General features: G+C 50.8%; 5 protein-coding genes; 1 reads left to right on the top strand and 4 right to left on the bottom strand.

The window, feature by feature from the left end:
• Nucleotides 1-1,283: 1,283 nt before the first annotated feature.
• On the bottom strand, nt 1,284-4,282 carry FFUJ_01114 (uncharacterized protein; the record flags this gene model as incomplete). XM_023582339.1 has 3 exons in its annotated part: nt 1,284-2,584; nt 2,640-3,827; nt 3,982-4,282. 3 exons carry the CDS (start codon nt 4,280-4,282, stop codon nt 1,284-1,286), a joined length of 2,790 nt encoding a protein of 929 aa, XP_023424426.1.
• A 1,843-nt stretch (nt 4,283-6,125) lies between these two features.
• Nucleotides 6,126-7,334, top strand: FFUJ_01113 (uncharacterized protein; the record flags this gene model as incomplete). The annotated part of the gene is made up of 1 exon (XM_023582350.1): nt 6,126-7,334. One exon carries the CDS (start codon nt 6,126-6,128, stop codon nt 7,332-7,334), a length of 1,209 nt encoding a protein of 402 aa, XP_023424427.1.
• A 282-nt stretch (nt 7,335-7,616) lies between these two features.
• On the bottom strand, nt 7,617-9,595 carry FFUJ_01112 (related to component of NuA3 histone acetyltransferase complex; the record flags this gene model as incomplete). XM_023582361.1 has 2 exons in its annotated part: nt 7,617-9,478; nt 9,532-9,595. 2 exons carry the CDS (start codon nt 9,593-9,595, stop codon nt 7,617-7,619), a joined length of 1,926 nt encoding a protein of 641 aa, XP_023424428.1.
• A 1,532-nt stretch (nt 9,596-11,127) lies between these two features.
• On the bottom strand, nt 11,128-11,699 carry FFUJ_01111 (uncharacterized protein; the record flags this gene model as incomplete). XM_023582372.1 has 2 exons in its annotated part: nt 11,128-11,520; nt 11,622-11,699. 2 exons carry the CDS (start codon nt 11,697-11,699, stop codon nt 11,128-11,130), a joined length of 471 nt encoding a protein of 156 aa, XP_023424429.1.
• A 1,151-nt stretch (nt 11,700-12,850) lies between these two features.
• FFUJ_01110 (related to ribosomal protein YmS2, mitochondrial) lies at nt 12,851-14,170 on the bottom strand (the record flags this gene model as incomplete). XM_023582383.1 has 4 exons in its annotated part: nt 12,851-13,017; nt 13,077-13,394; nt 13,471-13,898; nt 13,956-14,170. The coding sequence occupies 4 exons, from the start codon at nt 14,168-14,170 to the stop codon at nt 12,851-12,853; spliced, it is 1,128 nt and encodes a 375-aa protein (XP_023424430.1).
• Nucleotides 14,171-20,346: the final 6,176 nt, after the last annotated feature.

The following is a 20,346-nucleotide window of genomic DNA, read 5'->3' on the forward strand; positions in this document are numbered from 1 at the left end:
ATCTTGTTCGCATCTTCAACCCCACTCCCGTCATCCCCAACTCACATGCCGGGTTCCGCTGCCGGGGGAAAGCCATCCAGCACCAACAGCACAATCTAGTCCATCTATTGCCTAATTCTAGAGCAAGAGGTTATCTATCCCGTCATTCTCTCCCTCCCTTTCTCCTCTTTTGTTCATAGCTCCCCGCATAAGTCGGTGACTAATCATCTCTATAGCCGAGTTTCACGGTCAACAGATTTGGTAGTCAGCCAGTCATACACACGAAGCGACCAGCTTTTTTCTCCTCATGCAGTCTTGCCTGTGCTGCTGTCTACGTGGTACACATTGGATGTCAGCATCTTTACTTACAAGTCAGGCCGGAGCCTGTCTCCTGTTTGGGGGTGCCTGCATAAGGAAGATTTACATCCCCCAACAGGCCTCGCTACAATCAACACCCTCAGCCTACACAATATGCACGTATCCATCCAATCACTCATGTACTCAACTACTGCCTCTCCAATAGGTTTTCTCATTTTCGTAGATATCATTGGATCAAAGCCCGTTTAAGGGAGCTTCTCAATCTCATGCCTGACCAAACCAATTCATTCGATTCCTTTCCGTTGCCTTCTCCCATGCACGCCTTGCCTTTTCCCTTTCCTCATCGCCCTACGGTTCAAGTCAAGAAAGAATACATTGTTAAACGAACACGCGTTCAACCCCGTCTCCCAAAAGTTTGTTTGTTGTCGTAAATAAGAAACCAGCCGTTGCAGTTGAGAACCTCCCCCGACAAACAACCCAAAAAATACCATCAAAGCAAGCAAATCCTGATCCAGGGAAAGAAAATGACACGCACGCAATCTCTTTGTTTGGCTCCAGGCGTTTCACATCAAGAAATACCAGGTAGAGTGAGAATGACAGTGAGGGATAGAGTGAATGAGAAAAAAAGACCATGGCGAAACGCCTTGCCCTTCCATTCCGTACCGTCCCGTTCCGTTTCCTTTGATTTGTTTTGCCACATGCCACCCTGATCTTTTCTGAAGGCGATTCTCGAGAAAAAGAAAAAAAGAAACAATCGTACACGTACACGTAGACACATTTGAGGTGTGAGACTGAATATTCGTCCGGCTTCATGAAAGCCATATGCATCATGCTGATTATAACCCCCCCGACTCCTTGATCATAGTTCACCTCTCGTCCCCTCTCATCCCCTAAGATAATCCGTAAGACATTACGTCGGCTACCGACAAGCCAGTCGTCACGCATCGGCCTCGTCTGCCGCTACGCTCCTGTTGGGCATCTAATCTCTAATGATAGTTGCCTCCCCAGCCGCCGCGCTGCTGTTGTTGCTGCTGCTGCTGCTGCTGGTTGCCACTGTAGTAGCCACTGCCGCTGAAACCCTGTCCATATGACCCATAGGGACTATTTCCGTGCTGGTTGGTTCCAGCGTTACCGCCCATGCCATATGCATTGCTACCATGGAGGCTATGGCCTTGAAGATGGCTAGGATAACCGCCGTACGCACCAACATTCTGGGGGGGCGGAAGACCGCTCTGAGCAGGCGGGGCGTTGGTAGCGGAACCGGGTCGAGCTCCACCCAGAGAGGGAGAAGGGCCAGAAGCGGCCTTGGGCTCGCCAAATGGCTTCAGGTCATCAGCCGCGGCATTGCCGGGCTGCGCTGGGCTGTTGAACGACTGACCCTGAGACGGGAAAGCAGAGCCTCCACGATTGAAGCTATCATGAACGCTGTTGAAAGCGCTCCCACCAAGGCCGGGCTGACTGCCAGCCTGGGTTGTGGCCGCGCGGCCATAATCACCAAGACCAGAGCCCAAGCCACTGTCTCGATGAAGAGAAGACTGAGCGAATCCAGCAGGGGATGAGCTGTGATCATAGGGGGCATTGGGGGAGATGCCGTAGGGCTGGCCATACATGCCGCCCTTACCATATGGGCCAAATCCGCCTTGGCCGTATCCAGAGTAGTATTGATGATAGTACGGGTTGCTGTAGTAGGGGTGGTTGTAACCGGGATACTGCTGGCCGTGTGACTGAGGCTGAGATCCCTGGCCTGGCTGCTGCTGTTGCTGCTGGCCGGGCTGTTGAGGCTGCTGCTGCTGGGCCTGTGTAGTAGGGTTGGGAGTGCTGTTCCCGCTGTTCTGAGCATCCACGGCACTTCCGCCGAATCGGGGTTGGTTGTGTAGACCACTCTGGGGGTATTGGCTCAGGTTATCCACCTGAGATGCCCCATAACCACCAAAAGGTCGCTGCTGAGACACAGTGCCATCCTGCTGGGCCTGTCCTCCTTGCTGGCCGAACTGTTGGCCGTAGTAGTTGTAGGGGTTTCGATCGGATTGGTTCGCAGTGTAGTAAGAGGAGTAATCGCCGGGTGCGGAGCTGAAAGCACCACCAGGCTGTTGCGCTTGGGAAGTCTGGGCAGCAAAGTTGTCGAAGGGAGGTTGAGTAGAGGGAGTGGTCTGTTGATTAAAGGGGTCCAGTGGCTTCTGGGGGACTCCGACTGTCTCCTGGACACCAGCCTGGCCAAATCGACCGTATTGCTGAGCACTAGCAGGGCCTTGGCCAGGAATCTGAGCGTGCACTTGCGCAGCTGGAGCTGCGAAACGTCAGCGTTTAAACAAGAGCAAACTTGAAGTCAATAGATAGCATACCGGTAGGAGCTGCAATAGGAGCAACTGTAGAAGCGGGCTTCTGTGCGAATGAATCGGGGACTGCCGCTTGAGTAGCGGGAGGAAGCGAGGTCCGAGGATGAGTGATAGGCGAGTCAGCGGGAGGTTGAGCTCTAGTCTCGGGCTCCTCTCGGTCGCCGTCAATATCTTCATCGCCATTCAGGCTGAAGGCTCCGAATTGGACAGCAGCTCGGTCAACCTCTCGGTTGCCAGGCATACGCACAGCTTCCTCCTGGTCGAGGACACGGCGCTGATGGTGATGATGGCTGGGAGTACGGACGGTTCGCTCAGCCGTAGCTTTAGCAGCGGTGGCAGCGAATCCGCTGGGAGGGGCGGCATGCTGCTGCTGAGCAGCAGAGATAGGTGTAGCAGTAACACTTGCGGGGTTCTGTCGAGGGTCCCAAGAGTCAGCGGCGGTGCTTGCTACAGTACCAGTCGGAGGCGGTTTGGATTCGTCAACAACCTGTTCAAGATTTGATTCGGTGAGCTCGTCCTTGGAGGGGGGAAGAGCCACCTCGGGCTCTACATTAACGTGAGGAACTTCGGCGGGAGTAGCGGTATCGACAACGGGTGTAGTCTCATCAGCTTCGTCGACGGCGGGGGCAGGTACGTTTTCGGACTCGGGCTCGGGCTCGGGCACGACCTCAGCCTCGGGTTCGATAGGTTCGGGGGCAGTTTCAGTTTCAGCGTGTTCGGCAGCTGGCTGAGGAGCAGCAGGAGCTTCTTTTGGCTTGGGCGGGGCCTTGGGAGGAGCGGACTGACGGAGCATGCTTGCCCAAGTCTTCACTGCAGGGGCAGCAGGCTTGGGTGCCTCCGTTGTGGCAGATGGGGCAGGTTGTTCAGCAATGGGCTGGTTCTCCTCTGAGGTATCCTTCTTAGGTTCCTTAGTGCCCCAAGCAGATGACTCCTCTGTGGGAACAGACAAGGCTGAGCTGTCCTTGGTTCCAGCGCCGTTAGTGGGAGCAGCAGAGGGTCGGCCACGTGTGCTACGGCCTCCTCGATCTGTAGCTCGGCCTCGGCCACGACCTCCCTCAGATACAGCTCGGCCACCACGAGTGGCCCGGGGTCCAGCAGACGTCGCGTCGTTCGAAGATGCGGGAGCTTGGTCCTTAACCTTAGCTCGGGAAGCCTTCTTGGGCTTTGAGACTTCACCCCATTGAGAGATTGTTCCTGGAAGAGAGCATGTGTTAGCAGCAGAAACAGGCGGTATCAGGTCACAAGGGCAGTGGGCAGTTGATGCGCAGCTATCCCGAACAGGTTGTACGTGTATAGCGTGGGCGCGAGGAGTGGACTGAGGTTGAGGTGGGTAAAGAGCGTAACATACCCTCAGCAATGCGGGTGACGGCTTCGTTCTCGTCGCCGTTTGTTTCCTGGAGAGCAAAGAGGACATCGGCCTCAGACCAGTCGGGAAACATCTCACGAATCACCGAAGTCTTGTCGCCATATTGCTTTCGAAGCTCGCCAAAGTCTCCTTCATCTTCGAATGCACCTTGGGAATCAGCGGTGCTGTGGTCGGGCTTGTCGCCATTGGTTCGTCGGCCGCCGCGACCGGCGAAACCTCCTCTACCACCGCGGCCAGAGCCTCTGCCACGCGAGGCGGACGTCCGTGAAGTCACTTCGGACATTAGATGGGTTGTGGTTGATTATGGGCTGGGTGTGTGTGTGTGTGCGTGCGTGTTGTGCGGGAGGAGAGCTATGGAGGCTCAAACTCAAAGTGTGGAGAGGAAATCAATGGAAGGAAAAAGGAAGCGGCCTGTCAGCTGTCCTCTGCGGGAACAACAGGCAGGTTGAAGGACAAAGTCGACCGTGAATCCGTGGTCGACAGTTGAAGGCGTCGATGATGGATGGAGGAGAGAGGAAAGGGTTTATTGTGTTTTGGCTGGTGCTAGTCAAAGGGAGAGGAGGAGGAGACGGGACGAGGTTTTCCCCAGAAGCAGAGCAGAAGAAATGGAGCCTTGGGCTTGCGTTCACTTTCAGGGCACTCAGCACCCGCTCCGTCAGTCAGTGGCAGTGGAGGAGGTGGAGGTTAGGTTACGAAGGTTTTGCCTCTAGCGGCTGGTCACCACTGTGACAACGTGAGATCCCTTTTTCAGGCCCCCTTGACAGACACGTCTGCGCTATATCTCAGCCCTCTTACAGTGGCTCAACAGGTGCTCCCACGCTGCGCTGAACACACTAACAAAAGCGTCCAAGGATCTAAAACATTCAATTCGTCCAATTGAAAACGTCCGACGTCGACACTTTGCCCTGGCCGGAAGCAGATCGACCTAACTATTGGAGACTGTTTGCCAGGTGGCGTCAGTACCTCAACGGCATGGCCGCAAGTACATCTACCTGCTGGACGCATAGCTGTCCTTTGCCGTCTTTGTGTCACTCGGTACCTCGAGAGTCGGGGCCTTGACCTTCCCTTGGTCGCTTAGCCCCAAGTTCAGCCAAGGATCTTGGAGTTTGGAGCTCGCCGTGTTCGGGCCCCTGCGAGAAGCCCACACGAGCAGGTAGCAAATAATCGGACTTGGACTTGAAATGTTGGAGAAGGACGTCACATTCGCATTTCAGGGACAGGGACTTGCCTATCAGATGCTTCATGCAGAAAGTCAAGCATAACGACAATACATGTTCCCAGAGGCGCGTTTTCCATCACCGCTCTTTTCTCAGGCGTGCCGAGTCTCAGTGAGACGCAATTGGTGGTTACACGCCGGTCAGATAATCAAGCGCCATGTCCTCAATACATTGCGAATGGTGGTTTGAGAATGCGGCACCTGAATATTCGGTTATCAGCACTCACCCGTAAGCTGTGAGGCTCCTGTCAGGCACCCTCCCAATATCACGTACCGGTACTTTCGACTGGCCGCATCTAGCGCTCAAAAGGAATGAGCTAGGCCTTCATCGAAGTCTCGATACACCAGACAAAGACCAATTTCCAAGCCAGGAGCTCTTGCAACACAAGCACGCTTAGCGCAGTCAGGCTGTGTCCACTCAAGCTCCCTCCACTCCTTGCTTTGCATATCCATCCGCAATTCATACTCATGTTTTGTGTTCACACTATGTACCATGCATTCCGCCCTCTATCAGACGTAAAGAGCACGGGTAGCTAGCTAGCTGTAACAGACCGCTCAAACCCAGAGATTAATATAGATCTGCAAATGTATTTGAGAAAGGCATAGCAGCCTCTTGGAAGCCAAAGGAGCAGTGGTGGCTTTCCCCATGTTTTGGATTGAGCCACCCGAGGCTGGAAACCCCTTGCATCACATGATGCGCCTCAGCGGCCCGCTTTGTGGCGTAGCTCGTTCGACGATGGCATCATGCTAGATTCAACTTCAGAACGCATGACCGAAACCCATCAATACCGACCCTACTCCACGCTGCTTCCCCGACGACTCGCTCCATCCCTACATCCCTCTGGCATTCTCAAGGGTAGGGTTTGCCAGCAATACAGCCACCTACCAGATTCACTCTGTCTAGCCCACCATGTTCACAACAAAGTCGGTTCAGTCACTCAAGAATCTGTTCGCATCCTATCACGAACCCCTACCCTTGTCGAAACAGCAATCTCAAAAGCTTCTTGACGGTCTCAAGACTTCCTTTCGAAAACAGCTCGATCGCGAATATGGAGAGAGCCCCAACAGTCTATCACCGGCTGCTGCGAAACCTGTAGATGTTGATCCTGCCCGACTATCTGCTACAAACCGGCATTTGAAAGATATCCTGTCGAACCCGCTGTTCAGCTACAACAAAGATGTCACATCGACGTTCCCTTCTAGCCTAGCATCGTCTTCTTTAGCTGCACCATCGCGTGATCCTATAGAGGTTTTCGACCATGCTGTAGCTCGAGGATTGATGACACCCAAAGCCGCCATCGGTGTGATGGTCGCCAAAGCAAAGCAACTGCAGGCGAATGAGCCAGGCCTTGGGGGTCTAGCTACATCGGGTATGTCAGGCCGTATCATAAGATGGCTACGAGCTTGCGGTGCTGAGCAGGATCTACGATTTATGGACAATTATTCTTTTATCAGAGCGTTGTCTCCATTCCTGGTGGCAGAAGGCATGGAGGAGATTGCTTGGGAATGGCTTGTGCGGACGATCAACGACACCTCTGGAGACCTGCCAAATGAAAAGCGTCTCAGGAGAGCATCCAACTTACTCGGGGAGCTCGTCAAGACAAAGTGTCAGCCTCAATATGGCAACCTTGATTCAGGCATTTCTACCATGCTGCAAGCACAACAACTTTTCCGGACCAGCCCGCTACTATCGGATCTTCTAGTCTCGTCATGGAGGTCAGTCTCATGGCTCTCGACCGTCGAATCCTACAGTCGACCGGCTCCATCCGAAGAACTCTTTGATGCTCATATTGCCACGGCCGATCGTCTGCCACAACCTTTTCTCTTGGAACGTGCTCATTTACACCTTTACCACCCCACACATCCCGATCACCTTCCTGCTCTGAACTTCTTCAAAGACAAGCAAAGACTGCGAAAGCTGGTTAATACCGTTGAGCCTAAGAAGTCGAAGCCAGATAGGCTAAGCACCGTATCATGGCTCGCCTTCTTAGGCCACGACACAGTCAACCACTTGACCCAATCTGGAAGAACACAAGAGGCGCAGGGAGTTACGGAGCTATTGCAGGCAGAAGTGGCTGGCCTTTTCAACCATAAATCCGAACCCGCTCTTGGGTTGTGAGGAGTGAAAGAGTAAAGGCAAGCTTGGGTCAGGTTTTTGGGATATTCAATTTATCATGCACATATTACAGAATCACAGCGGTATATAGGGAGTTGGTTATAATGATACCACGATGGAGTTTCATAGAGACTATCACACGAAAGCGTGTCGATTTGCATCAAAGAGGTCAATTAAAACAGATTTTATTATCAAACAGACTTTCAATCATCGCCGTGCTTTTTTTATCCTGGTATCTATTATTGCAACATAATGCAAGTCTCAATTTCTATTTTCATATGGCTCTTATTCAGAGTCGCTCTCAGCTGCATCAGGTGAAAAGCCTTGGAACTCCTCCTCGTCATCATCATCATCATCTGGCGCAGCTCCTTCGCCAGCGTCTTCATCGTCCTCCTCCTCCTCGATCTCAAAGGCACCAGAGATATCCCATCGGTCGCCCTTGGCGCTTTTGCTGACGTATTTGACGAACTTAAGAGCGCCGCTGTCGCGCATAACAATAGTCATCTTATTCCATGACGCAGCCTGGAAGAAGAGAATGTTGTCGTCGTCATCGCCTGTCTTATATACCGCTGCATCTTCGTCGGCATCATCATCACCGGACATGAAGATTTCTTGGCCACCGACTTCAGGTGTTTCCTCCTCCTTCTTTTTCTCTACAGCCTTGGCTTTTCCTTTTCCTTTATTCTTTACATCCTCGCCGTTCTGATCTTCAGCTTCTTCCTCGGGGTCCTCTTCCTCATCTTCGCCCCAGCCAGATGTAGGTGTGAATCCGAGGTTAATTTCTACGCGCGCCTTGCCCTCGTGGCCAGTCGCGAGAGTGTAGTCGAGACCGCGGCGGAAACGACGCGCGAGGAGATCGGCACTTTCGATGGTGGTTTTGGTGGCCATCTGGAGCCATTGGCGGAACTGACGGCTGGGCAGGAAGATGTCGAGAAGTTCAGTGATGGGAGATTCCTCCTGTGAGGTGCGAAGCTGATCAGGTCTGCTGGGCTGTTGGTAGAGATATCGCGCCTTGTGAGGAGGCTTGGCTACACGCCATGAAGTCTTCTTTTCTATCGTAGCGGTATCTTCTTGTGCGGGTTTCTTCTCCTCAGCCTCAACGTAGTCTCTTAGGCGCTGGGCAAACTTCTTGCCCAGAATATCTGGCAAGGTGATTTCAAACATCTCGTTGAAGGTCTCGGAGATCTCCTCCAAGGCATCAGGAACCAGATATGCAGGCGAGATGTACTTGAGCAGAAACTCAAGATCAGCTTCGTCGAAACCATCCTGGCTGGCCTTATCAACTTTCATAACCTGAGGCTGAGGCATATCGTACTGAGCAGGATTGCCCTGAAGTTGCATCAAGCCGCTGTTCTTGGCGTTTCTCTCCTCTTCTCCCTTGATGTAACCATCCTCTCCAATCTGGGGAATATGGAACCATCCACTGATAGCCATACGAATGCGACCACCGTCCCTCTCTAGCTGCTCCTTGGTTTCGGCGCGATAGACCTCCTCGACGTCGTGGAAACTCTCTCCAGGCTGGACAGCGAAGAAGCTCAGCTGGTTCCACGCAGGCGGAATGACCTTTGTAACGTCAGGAAGCGGTGTCTTCGCGATCTCGCCGTCCTTGTCCTTGAGCTCCTGCACGGGGAACAGACGGAGCGCACCACCCCATTCGGGCTTCCAGGGGGTGTCGGGGTCAACGAGGTAGAGGATATAGCTAACGCGCCGGCTACCAATGACGTCGTCGTGGCAAAGGAGGTAGCATCCAGGCGTATAGATGTTGATAGCCATGTCAGTCTTGCGACCGCTCAACGGGCCGCAATTGGTAATGTGAGAGACATAGTTGCGGAAGGCTTCGGAGTATATAGCATCGCGCAGCTTGAGCAGCGAAGGCAGCTTAGCTAGAGACTCGTCGTCTAGACCATCGAGGTTGGCCAGGTCGCCTGACTGGTGGATCTTGTAGATGTCGGTCTCCTTGGGGGTGAACTCGACGTTGGCCTTGATCTCGCTGCGAACCGATCGAAGAAGGGAATCGTCAACAAGGCCGTTGATGACGGCATGCTTATAAGGTTCTGACTGGGCATATTGATCTGTATAGGAATCGAGGACCTTCTTGTCGAAAAGACCAGCACGAAACCGCTTCTGAGCTTCCTCTGAGGTCAAAGCTGGAAAAGTCTGGTGAGTGGAAGGTTGCGAAAGTACGATTGGGAGTGCTTACAAGGCTTGGACTTTTTCTTGTTGGCCTTGGAGGATCCAACAGCTGCTTCCACTTTTCTCTTCATAATGGCCAGCGCAATTGGTTTGATTTCCAGAAGCTGTGCAAGGTGGGAGGGCTTCTGTTGTAGATAAATTGAGGACGTGAGGTAACAAAAGTTGTGCGAAGTCGCAGCGCAAAGAATGGGCTGACGTCGCCAATCTATAAAATTTTGGCTCCAAAAATCGACCCATTTCAGGAAGCGTATGAGCCTGTCACCTCTTAACGCTTGATACTGCAGGACAAAGATTTTAAGAGCAACGAGCCACAAAATGTATTTAATATGAATTATGTGTACTCCAGGTAGGTACTCTGAGTGTCTTGGTTTCTTTCAGTCGAATCTAAATTTATCTTGCATAATTTAATTGTAGTCGATCATGCCGTTTATTGACCAGCTCTTCCTCATGAACCAGCCATGGGCGCTAAGGAGAGCAGCCATGATGATGGGCCGATGGTGGACCTTATCTGATTACTGGCCGGAGCCAGCATGATGCATAGAAATTATGCAGGGCTATGCATGTACATACGCGCCGGTTCAGCCCTCATCATCGAGTAAAAAATTTCTGAGGATGCCAAGCACGGGATATTATCTCGCGATCCAAGACATTGGTAAGAGTCGTATACGCCGTGGGTTGCAGCATCACCTTGGCCGAGGATCCCACCAGACATCCATTATACCTTGTACCAAATCAGAGGCAAGATATAGTGACAAATCTTTAACTCGTGCTGCTCTCAAACTACACTTGACGTCTCTACATAGCCTTTGGAGTTCTTATAATTACCATCATGGCCAGTCAGAGTAAAGAAGAAGGGCGGAGAAAGGCACTGAAGCAAGTCAGAACTTCAACAATAAGGGGATATCATTCTAGAAGCTCCCTCGACTCTTACATGTTCTCTCATCTCTCGTCACATCATCACATCATCACTAAACTCCGGTATGTCGATTCGTGTACTTAGGCCAGATGGAATGACACAATTAGGTAGGCCCGCTTGTACGGACCGTATCGAAGCATTGGTTACCCATCTCGCACAGTAACGTACGGTTTTGGTGGGGTCATGCTAATGGAAGTTGACGTCCTTGAGGCTTGTAGGGGCTGGGGGTGTTAAACGGTTATTGGAGGTTGTCAACAGAGAAGCCCGGTTCAGATTGACATGTTGGTTACCTGTCTTGAGCTGTTGGTCTGTCTAGAGGTGCATCAAACAACCAATTGATCTCCAATTGCGGTGCTGGTGTAAGCGCTTTGTATTGACTCATAGAATGACGAACATGTCACGCCTAATATGGAACCAGAAGAAGGATGTTCCGGGTTAGGCACCAGGAAGTATGGGGAGTATGGAATGTGTCTTGAGACAGAATATCAATTGATATAAATTTACAGACCATCACCACTAAGAGCGGTCAGTCTTGTGGCGACCACATAGTAGTGTATGGCTTCAAACGCCATAAATTTGCATGCGTAGAACAGAAAATCACAACTTCTTTGCTTATTCCCAATTATACATCCCTCCTCTTGGTGATGAAACAACTTGAAACGAATTACATGGTACGACTATTGTCCCTTAGAGGGCAAACAGCATAGCCATGACAACACCCAAGACACCAGCGGCGCCCTCACGCGCAGCAGTATTGCCGCTATCGCCACCAGCGCTGCCAGACGCCGGCGTGGTCTGGCTGCTACCAGCACTGGACGTGGGAGTGGTGGCACCAGAGGCGCTGCCAGAGGCGGCGTTCTTGTCGCATGTAACCTCGTCGGGAAGATCGGTCACTCCGGCGGTCGAGCAGATCTGCTTGGCGTACTTGACGGCGGTTTCCTTGCCGGCGGCATCGCACTTATCCTCAAGACAACATGCGATGCCAGAGAGGAAGTCCTTGTTGCTGCAGATGCACTTGACGTCGAGCTGTCCGCATCCCGCGACGCCGCCACCGGTGGTGTACTTGCTAACACATGGTTGCTATATAGGCAGACAGAAGAGATTAGCATAGGTAGTCGAATTGCGAGCGGTAACGTATCAAGTCTGGATATTCAGCTCATGAGGGAGGCTCTGCGACGTACAGCGCAGGTTGGTAACTTCTCTTGCTGAGCGGCAACAAGGCCAGCCAGGAGGACGGATGTGAACACCGACAGCTTCATGATGAATACTCGGACAGTAAAGATGATGAAACTGAAATTGAAATTGAAACTGAATGAATGTCAAGAAGAGAGAGTTATGCGGTTTCACGTACGCGCGTCGTAGATTTAAGAAAGACTCCTTATGTGAGACAAGACAGTTTTACCCAGCTATCACCAACAGCAACAAGCTTACACAGGAGCTACGCCCATTATGTACTCTTGAGCACCCTGACCTAAGTTGTAACCATGCTAGCGGGCCTTTTCCTTCGTAATAAACGCTCACGGTCCCCAGAAGCGGCAAAATGTCTGAGCCGTATCCGTAATTCCCCCCAACTCTAATGATTCATATGCAAATCACCAGCCAATCGCCATATTTCCACGTGTTCCAGACCATTTCGGCAGATTGCACGCTTGGCTATCGCTATGGAACCGCCTGATGATCGGGTGAAACGGCCCCGCGGGGACGATGATCAATACCCAAATATCTGCAATAATTTCAATGAGATTCAAAACTTGAACACGATGTATCGTTCTTGTTGTACTGTATGCTACATACACAACATGGGACATCTTGGCAATCAACAAGGGTAGCAAGATAGCTTGGTTTCAGAAAATGTGTCTCAATACAAGCCACTTCATATCAATAGAACTTAGTCTCATTCTTATCGTCTAGGCGTTTTTAGAGCATGCCAACCTTGGTGCCAGTTACACCGAAAGGAGAAATTCATCATCAGGTACCTGATAAATATCAAGGCTATAGAAAACAAGAACGCCTCGATCCTCTGGGAATGGTTGCCACTCACTATTGATCCTTTAGCGTCTCAATTCATGCTTCTATCTTTGGGGTCCAGCCCGGTTATTCACAGCAAGTCTATCTCTGCTCAATAGACGCCTCCGCCAATAGTTCCTTTGCTAGCCACCGCCATCAGAACTGCTATCATATCCTCTCTTACGAGCTGAGCTGTAAGATGCTCGGAAGGAACCTGGAGTGGCAGGTTGCATGCGTATTTGCACTTTGCATGACTGTCATATTAACCTACCCACTTTCTGTGTGCTTTTGAAAGTATAATCCGGCTCCTGGGCGGTGCACCGCTCGCTGGGTCGCCATCAAACCTTGTTTGATGAAGCCAACGTCATGAGGAACACGTTAGGCCTTGTCAATTTGGTCTTTTTCATACTCTTTTGCCCTGTTTGAGAAGATCCGAAACCTTAGGAGGAAGCACGAGAGCACTCCTGTCGTTTCTGCGAAAAAAGTCGACCAACGAAACGGCTGTCTTCTCTGGCAAATCTTCGTGAATGAAGTGACCGGCCTCAGGGAACACTTGCAAGGCATATTTCCCTATCGGTCAATCAGTACGCAATGTTCAGAGAGCGGCATTAGTCCAACGGTTAACAAACCCTGCATTTGACCGATGGTCAACTCGGTGTCCAGCCTGTCAGTGCCAGCGAGCAGTAGGAGTTTTCCTCCCTTCGCCCCCAAGAACTTCTTGCTCAGCCCTATAAACCAACCTTCCCAGTAAGGCTGTGTTGCGCCCAAGTTGGTCCGCCATCGCCACGGCCTTGTCGGGTCGTCGTTCTCGTTGAATACGAGTAGCGCAGGAACAGATGTCCGAGCGGAGATGGAGTTTCGTATCGTCCGAGATCTAATGTGCCATTCGATACCTGCTTGCAGAGTTGCAAAGCCCAGTGGTCTCGTAGACAAATAGGTGTGCATTGCTTTGTAGAGCATCAATAGCGGAGCCTTCCACAACATCCAACACAGCGTACCCTAGAACTGACGTTCCTAGCCTACCGGACTTGGCCAGGTCAATAACAACTGCTCCGCCTAAGGAGTGTCCCACGAGCACTATCGGGGGCATCTCTGGCCAGGCCATCTCATTCTTTGTGAGCTGCACCATGCTGAACAGATCCGACGATAGAGTGTCCAATCTCATATCTAGTGCCTTGTCGCCAGGTGCGCTTGTGGACCCGTGACCTCTACAGTCAATGGCCAGGATACCTGCTGTTGACAACCGCTTCTTTATTTCAGAAGCAACAACGGCGAACGACAACCCCGATGATCCGGCACCATGATGCATCACAAACAATGGCCCTTTCCCGACCGGTGAAGTGAGATAGGCATGATAGACTACTTCCGGTTCCTGCTCTGACTTCAGAGACAATTCGCGCTCAAAATAGGTTGTCCAGGGGATCTGCTCCAGGGTCCTGCCGCGGGCGACTCTGTAGCCTGTCAGTCCCGCCATGTTTCACTTGATCAAGGTGCTGATTGGAAAGTACCCTTGGGGTCGAGCGAACAGCTTCTGGTTGGGCGATGGTATGATGGTTCCTGTCGAGGAGACGGATGAGGCGGACGAGGCTGAGGAAGAGTCATCGTCGACAGGCTCCGGCAACTCGGGGAGTACATCATTCTCGTGCTCCTCGTCGACCTCGTCAAATGTATCGTTAGATATGCTGTACTTGGCCTTGGCCCATGCTCGCTGCAGGTCGCTCATGATAGATACGGTGTGTAGATGACGTAGGGTCCATATGCACTGCCAATATGCGAAAACAGATGCGGACGGCACGAGACGAGCGCCTGGTGCTGACACTCGTGGTAGCCTCTAGCTTTCTACGAGCGACGTCGCTTCTGATCAGTACAGTATGGGAGCCGCAGTGGTGTCCTCTGATGTCTTTAGCAACTGGTGATGATGGTCGGGCGATACCCGAGTCAGCCAACCAGCACAATCCAAATCGACTTGCCTTTGCAAACACTGGGGCATAGTGTGTGCTTTTGATGTGAACACTGTATCTGTACGGAATTCCACGGCAAATCTACAGTGCGGGTAACTTTCTTCATGTGGTTTCTAACCATGGGTTCTCTTATTTTCCTAATAAACTTCGTCATTAAGATGGTACATTGTCTTGTAACAATACTATTTTCTTACTTACCTGAGAGCGGCTTCTTTGTGAATGCAGACACGTCTTTTACTAAGAAAAGCCATTTTGACCGATCAGTACTTAGTTGAGTCTCGAACAGCAAGTTGACTACATTTTATATGCGACCTCGACCATTCCTAGTACATCGCTAATTCGATAATACCTGATCGAGGTGTCATCGTGAAAAGCCCCAAGCATCAATATTTCCACATCCCCATGTCCGATCAAGCCACTGTGAGTTGGCACAGCTATCTCATCGATAGGCTAAGCTTCTGGCCACACTGTTCTCTGATAGGGCTACAAAGTTCTGGCTCGGCGCCTCGCCCAGATCTTAGGCTCAACGCATCTTAACTATAGCATCGTGGCTTCTTCATTCTTTAGATCTTGAAGGATCTGTCTGACACCCACTTGTGCAGTAGCTCACTTCTTCGACAGCCTGAGGGGCGATGGTTACTTGACCCTCGTGGGGAGGGGATGGAAAGTGGAAAATCCCATCACGATCTCAATTCGTAGTATAACTAACTGTATAGGTACTTTCCATGGCTACTTGCCCGCCTCTTTGTTTTTGACCTAGTGAAGTGTCTTAGGGCATTTGTTGACAATTAAGAACAAGCATTCACGTTAAATAATTCGCCTACCCTGCAGTCAATATATTGACAATTTGGATCACCTTGTTCACGAGACACTCGGCCGAGCAAGAAACATCGCCTGCCCGAGCCCCTGTCGGCAAAAGAAACAGGAACCTTGTTCGACGCCGAATCAACCTGAACAGGGTTAGCAACCCACCGTTCACCGTTCGAGTGCCTAATCTTGCTCAAGCGAATTCGCTGGCGCTCAGCTAGCGGCTCAAAGATTCCATGTTCCTGCATCCTGGTCCGATATTGTGGTGCTGGCAAACGAGAACTCAATATGAAAGCTACCCTCTAGCTAGCAACTATCGACTCTCTGAAGAGGAATGGAGAACGAGTAGACGAGCTAAATAAAGTAGCTAGGTGGTGTAGAAGTGACAAAGATTAAGGTCAAAGAAGGCACGTCACAAAGTTGTCATTCGCATTTATGATCGACATGACCATACATACATCTCATTGGTTGCTGCGCGAGTGTTCGTCTGTCTTCGGATATCGCAACCCCACTGATGTGACCGGGATCAACTTAGATCCTCGCAACTCTTTGGCAGCTGTTAGCGGCACAACCCAGGACGTTCACGTAGGAAATAGAGTAATAGAATCTATGACCTTTACAAGTTTCAAGGCATTACCTCTATCCGTACACCAACGGAGACGTACGAAGAGATATCACGAGAGGGGTGGTGCAGGAAATTCTGGTATGAAATCCCCACACCCTAAAGAGTCGCTTCCTTTGGAGCATTTCCTTGACGCTTGTCAAGCTGCTTGAATCTCTTGGAAAAGGTAAGATAAACCTGGGCGAATTGAGCGAGCAATGTCATGGTGTTCGCATAGTAGTGGGATGGCTGTGAATAAGAACCGCTGCTGGCATGAGCTCGTAAACTGTGCAATCCCAGGACGACGAGTCTTGGCCCCATTTCTTTTTCTTTTCAATAGTCTTCAACATGTAAATCCTTGACAATGACACGAAAGACATGACCTCAGTGGCCCGTATGTGGGAGACAAAATTCAGGAGGCTGGGATCCCCGACTGCATGGAATTCAGGTCACAGGTCTTCTCCTGACAGACCATAATGGAACAAAGTGTCTCTCGGATATTTTTGTAATAGTTCCTAGGGCGAGATCTGAGACTTGAGAGAGCCATCTGACGGTGGCGCCGCCTCCAACAGCCTGGCGTAAAGATCTAGCGATCGTCCAACAAGATCGTTCCGGATGTCCGAGAGGCAGAATGCTTCAGTTGGTGTTTCCCCGAACTCTCACCAACTTGACGGATTCAAATGGTGGGGGTGGCTTTTGAAAGTGAGTGAGTATGCCCCGACAATATGGATAACCTTCAGTTAGCGGCGTAACTATTAGCAGCCTTGAGAGCCCGTGACAAACTAGCTCAGAGCCGCTGAAATCATCGCTAAGTTTTCGCATCTGGAAAATGTCTGAGGAGCTCCTGAAATCTAACCCTAGAACTGGGTATTGTGTGACACTTGCTGTTGGCATGGGGCACGGAAAATTGTTGGCCAATAACCATGTCAGTCAGTTGCTGCAAAGGCTTGTGCTGCTATACAGGGGACTCGCAACCTAGTCTCATCCTGATAACGAATTTCTTTCCATACTGGGTGTCTGTGTGCAGTGTTGAAGGATATCTGAATCAGATATTTGGAAACAAAACCACAGTCGATTTGTGACACACTTGGTCGATTTCCATTGGAGTTCTCCTTGGTTAGAATACTTCTTACCCTCCCAAGACGCTGGATCACGGCGCACGGGATCAAGCCACACTTCAAATTGAACTCCTGGAAGTTGGTAGGCTTGCCATCTGCGAGAATCCGAGAACAGAAGCCCTCCCCCCACCACCAGATCGACATACAGTCAGACCCTGATGAATGTTGGGTTATTTCCTCCCCTTCCAGCCTGTCTATTCAATGGCATGGGCGTAGTATGAATGATGTGATTGTGAGGGGCGGGTTTGCTTTGTAAAGTTTGGTATTGCTCATATGTTGTAATATGTATACTGTAAGGCCATTATTGGCTATGGACCAACAGGGGTACTCGGATCTGAGACGTACATAAATAAATAAACTCCTCGTTGCCTGAATGGTCAGCATATAGGAGCTACGATGATCCAGGTGATGGCCGCTTCCCGTAAATTGCTCAATCGGAAAGACTTTGCTATCTAGCGCCAGATATTCGGAGCATTGGGGTTCTGGAGAAGGTGTCTCAGTTGCAAAGATGGAGAGAGGCAGAGGCAGAGGCAGAGGCATAGGCAGAGGACACCTCTGACATATTTTACCTGCGTCAGCTTTTTCCTCAGGGCTGACCGTCGCCAGCCAGTCAGGCAATAGAACCATCTCGACGAACTAAAACCTCCATCCTTACCAAACACAGATCAAGAGAAGAGGGCTTGTCGCGGCACATGATCCGGTGGCCGTACCTGTAATGTACATACGGGCCGTGCAAAAAAGAATGTGCTAATGTCAAGGAGATATTGCGTAGATCTGATCTGCTATTGGTGAGCCGGCACTTGACAAGGTTGGTGGAGAAGAAAAAGCAGCTGAAGTGGGGAGACTAAGGCGTAGCACAGGTAAGATGGCTAGGCTAGGATGGGCTCTCAAAGGGATCTGTGCACCCAAGGCAACCCCAGATAGGAAGTTCAGTGCACGTCAAGGAACGTGCACGTGCGGGAGGCTCGATTCCCGTCAATCAGTGGGTGGGCAGCCCCCTCCCCTGCCAAGCTGCTACAGTCTCACAGGAGATGGAGGCATTGGAGGTTAAAACAACTTGGCTTCTCCGCTGTAGGAGAAGTCTTAGCTAAGGCAGGTCTTGGGTATTTTTTTTTTTTCTTTTTTTTTTTTTTTTTTTTTGGTTCTTCAACTCGGAGCTTCTTGGCAACTAATCCCAAATCAACGTCACTCATCTCCTCTCCCAAGCCATTGCTCTCTCTGATGCTTCTTAGCTTCGTGTCTACTGGCACTAATATTTCCGCAGACTTCGCCCCAACACCCGTCCATTTAGCGCCGGGAGTATCCTCAGATCGACGTGAAGCCTCTGTCGGGAAGATCTTGAACTCTTTAGCCATCCCGAACTCATCATGTCCTGGACACGGCCTCACTTCTTCTTTGTATCTGGAAGCAGACGTACATACTCACCAATATCCTTGTGGCCCGTGTCTGCGTAAGCTTGCGCCGAGTCAACTCCCTTCCTTCTAGCAGTGCTGAAAAGGAGTGGTCCTCTTGCAACACCGAGACACCATTGGCATGGAACCTACCAAAACATCAGCCAGGTGGCGTCTATAAACACTACTGCATGTCTTTAGTTGCAGACGCATTCTCAGGTTGATGTTGTGTGAAGGGTCAGGCTCGTATTGGTCTGTGATGTTCTCAGACCTCATTGCCAACTTGAATGAGGGGGCACTGCTGGGGTACAGGGGCTTAACAATCAATTTGCGACAGGCTCTTCTCGCTCATGGAAACTTGGTGGCCTGAAATCCTTATATGTGCCAGGACTTTTGGAGCTGCTGGGGTTGATGCCAGAGTAGCCGTACCTATACAGTTCATCGTGCTCACCTGGCGACATGCACGAAAATTTTGAACGTCAAGAGATCGCCAAATGGATACTTGCAGCGCTTACGGCGATAGACATTTGCCAAGCGAGGTTTCTTGTGACAGATAATCTCGCGTGTGTGCGAATCTGCAGAGCTGTCAGAGCACAGAGGGAAGCGCACAGACATACGACATCAACCTCTCTGAGTAAGGAGGGTATTATACCCGAGTTGAGAACTGACCTGGCTCACATAACTAACGCACACTGAGTGGTTTTGCGTTCTGGCTGAACCTTGTTTTCCAACCCCTTTGCCGCATTGGGACTACCTTGCGGACTGATCAACAACTTTGCTTACCCACTACTTGGTCGATGCCAGGTTCAGCTGGGATGTTAATGGGTTTGTGTTATAATTTTCTGGACTTTTGCAGTTGGAGCGCAAAGGCCCCTAGGACACACCCAGTCCAGCCCCGCCTTTGAGGTTCTCAAAATCGAACAGGAATATGAAAATCTGGCTGATGATCCACGCCTTGTCCGATTCTCAGGGCCATTTGTTCCTCCTCAATTGGGCCAGGATGTGTACCGACAAGACCCGTTGGCCTTTTGTAGGTGATTTAGTCCTTGCTTTTTCTTCTTCTTCGCCAAATGTGGACGATACACACACACATACCCATCAGTGGAGAGAAGGGGTAACATCAACGAGCTGAGACGCACGTACATACTGTATTTGTAACGCGCCAATTCGTTTTCGACTTCTCCGGCACGAGTAATTACATATGATCAATGGTATTTCGGGAACCGTGGAAAACTCGCAGGTCGCAGCTCTAATTATTTCCAAGGATCAGATAGAAGAGGACGTCTATGACTACCCCTGGAAGCTTTGCTTCAAATTGTTGTTATATTGCCCCTAGTGTGTAAATTATTGGCTGACCAGATATGTCTCTACGTATCCTCCTCATTATAGAGCCTACTGAATCAAAGTTTGGTACATACGATGCCGCACTGTCAATTGGTTCACACTAATCAAGCCAGCTCTTTATAGATGTCTACTGGGACTGATGCAGGAGAATGGTTATCACTCACGTCAACATCAATGCCCCGTGCTCACGCACCGCAACACTCATGGGCCATCAAGTCAATTGCATCGGGGCCCGGCTTTCTTGCCCTGGTGCCCCGGTCCCGGCACTCGTATCCTGACAGGGGTGACGGCCTCGTACTGTAAGCCTCACAAGCAAGAGTGATTGTTGTACTGTATGTACTGTTGGCCAGGCTCCTCCACAAACCGCCATCACCGAAGGCAGCTCAGTGGAGGTTGGAGCCACTATACTTCTATGGCCCAGCGTACGACCTAAACTCCACAAGATCTTGGGTCGGGGAGCACCTCTCGATAGTTGATAGCTAACCATTGATGAGATGAGAGCTCACAATTTCCTTCTGATTCTGGTTGTGAGGCCCCGCGTTGTGATTTAGCCGCTCCCTGTGATAGGAAGCGTCGAGACACTTGAAATGCCACTACTGAACCATCGCGCTTGTTGAAGAATCACTTTGGTATCCGTAGCTTGGTAGCGTATGTATATATTGTCCATATCATCCTTG

The sequence above is a fragment of the Fusarium fujikuroi genome, chromosome FFUJ_chr01 (assembly GCF_900079805.1).
Source record: "Fusarium fujikuroi IMI 58289 draft genome, chromosome FFUJ_chr01".
NCBI classification, from domain to species: domain Eukaryota; kingdom Fungi; phylum Ascomycota; class Sordariomycetes; order Hypocreales; family Nectriaceae; genus Fusarium; species Fusarium fujikuroi.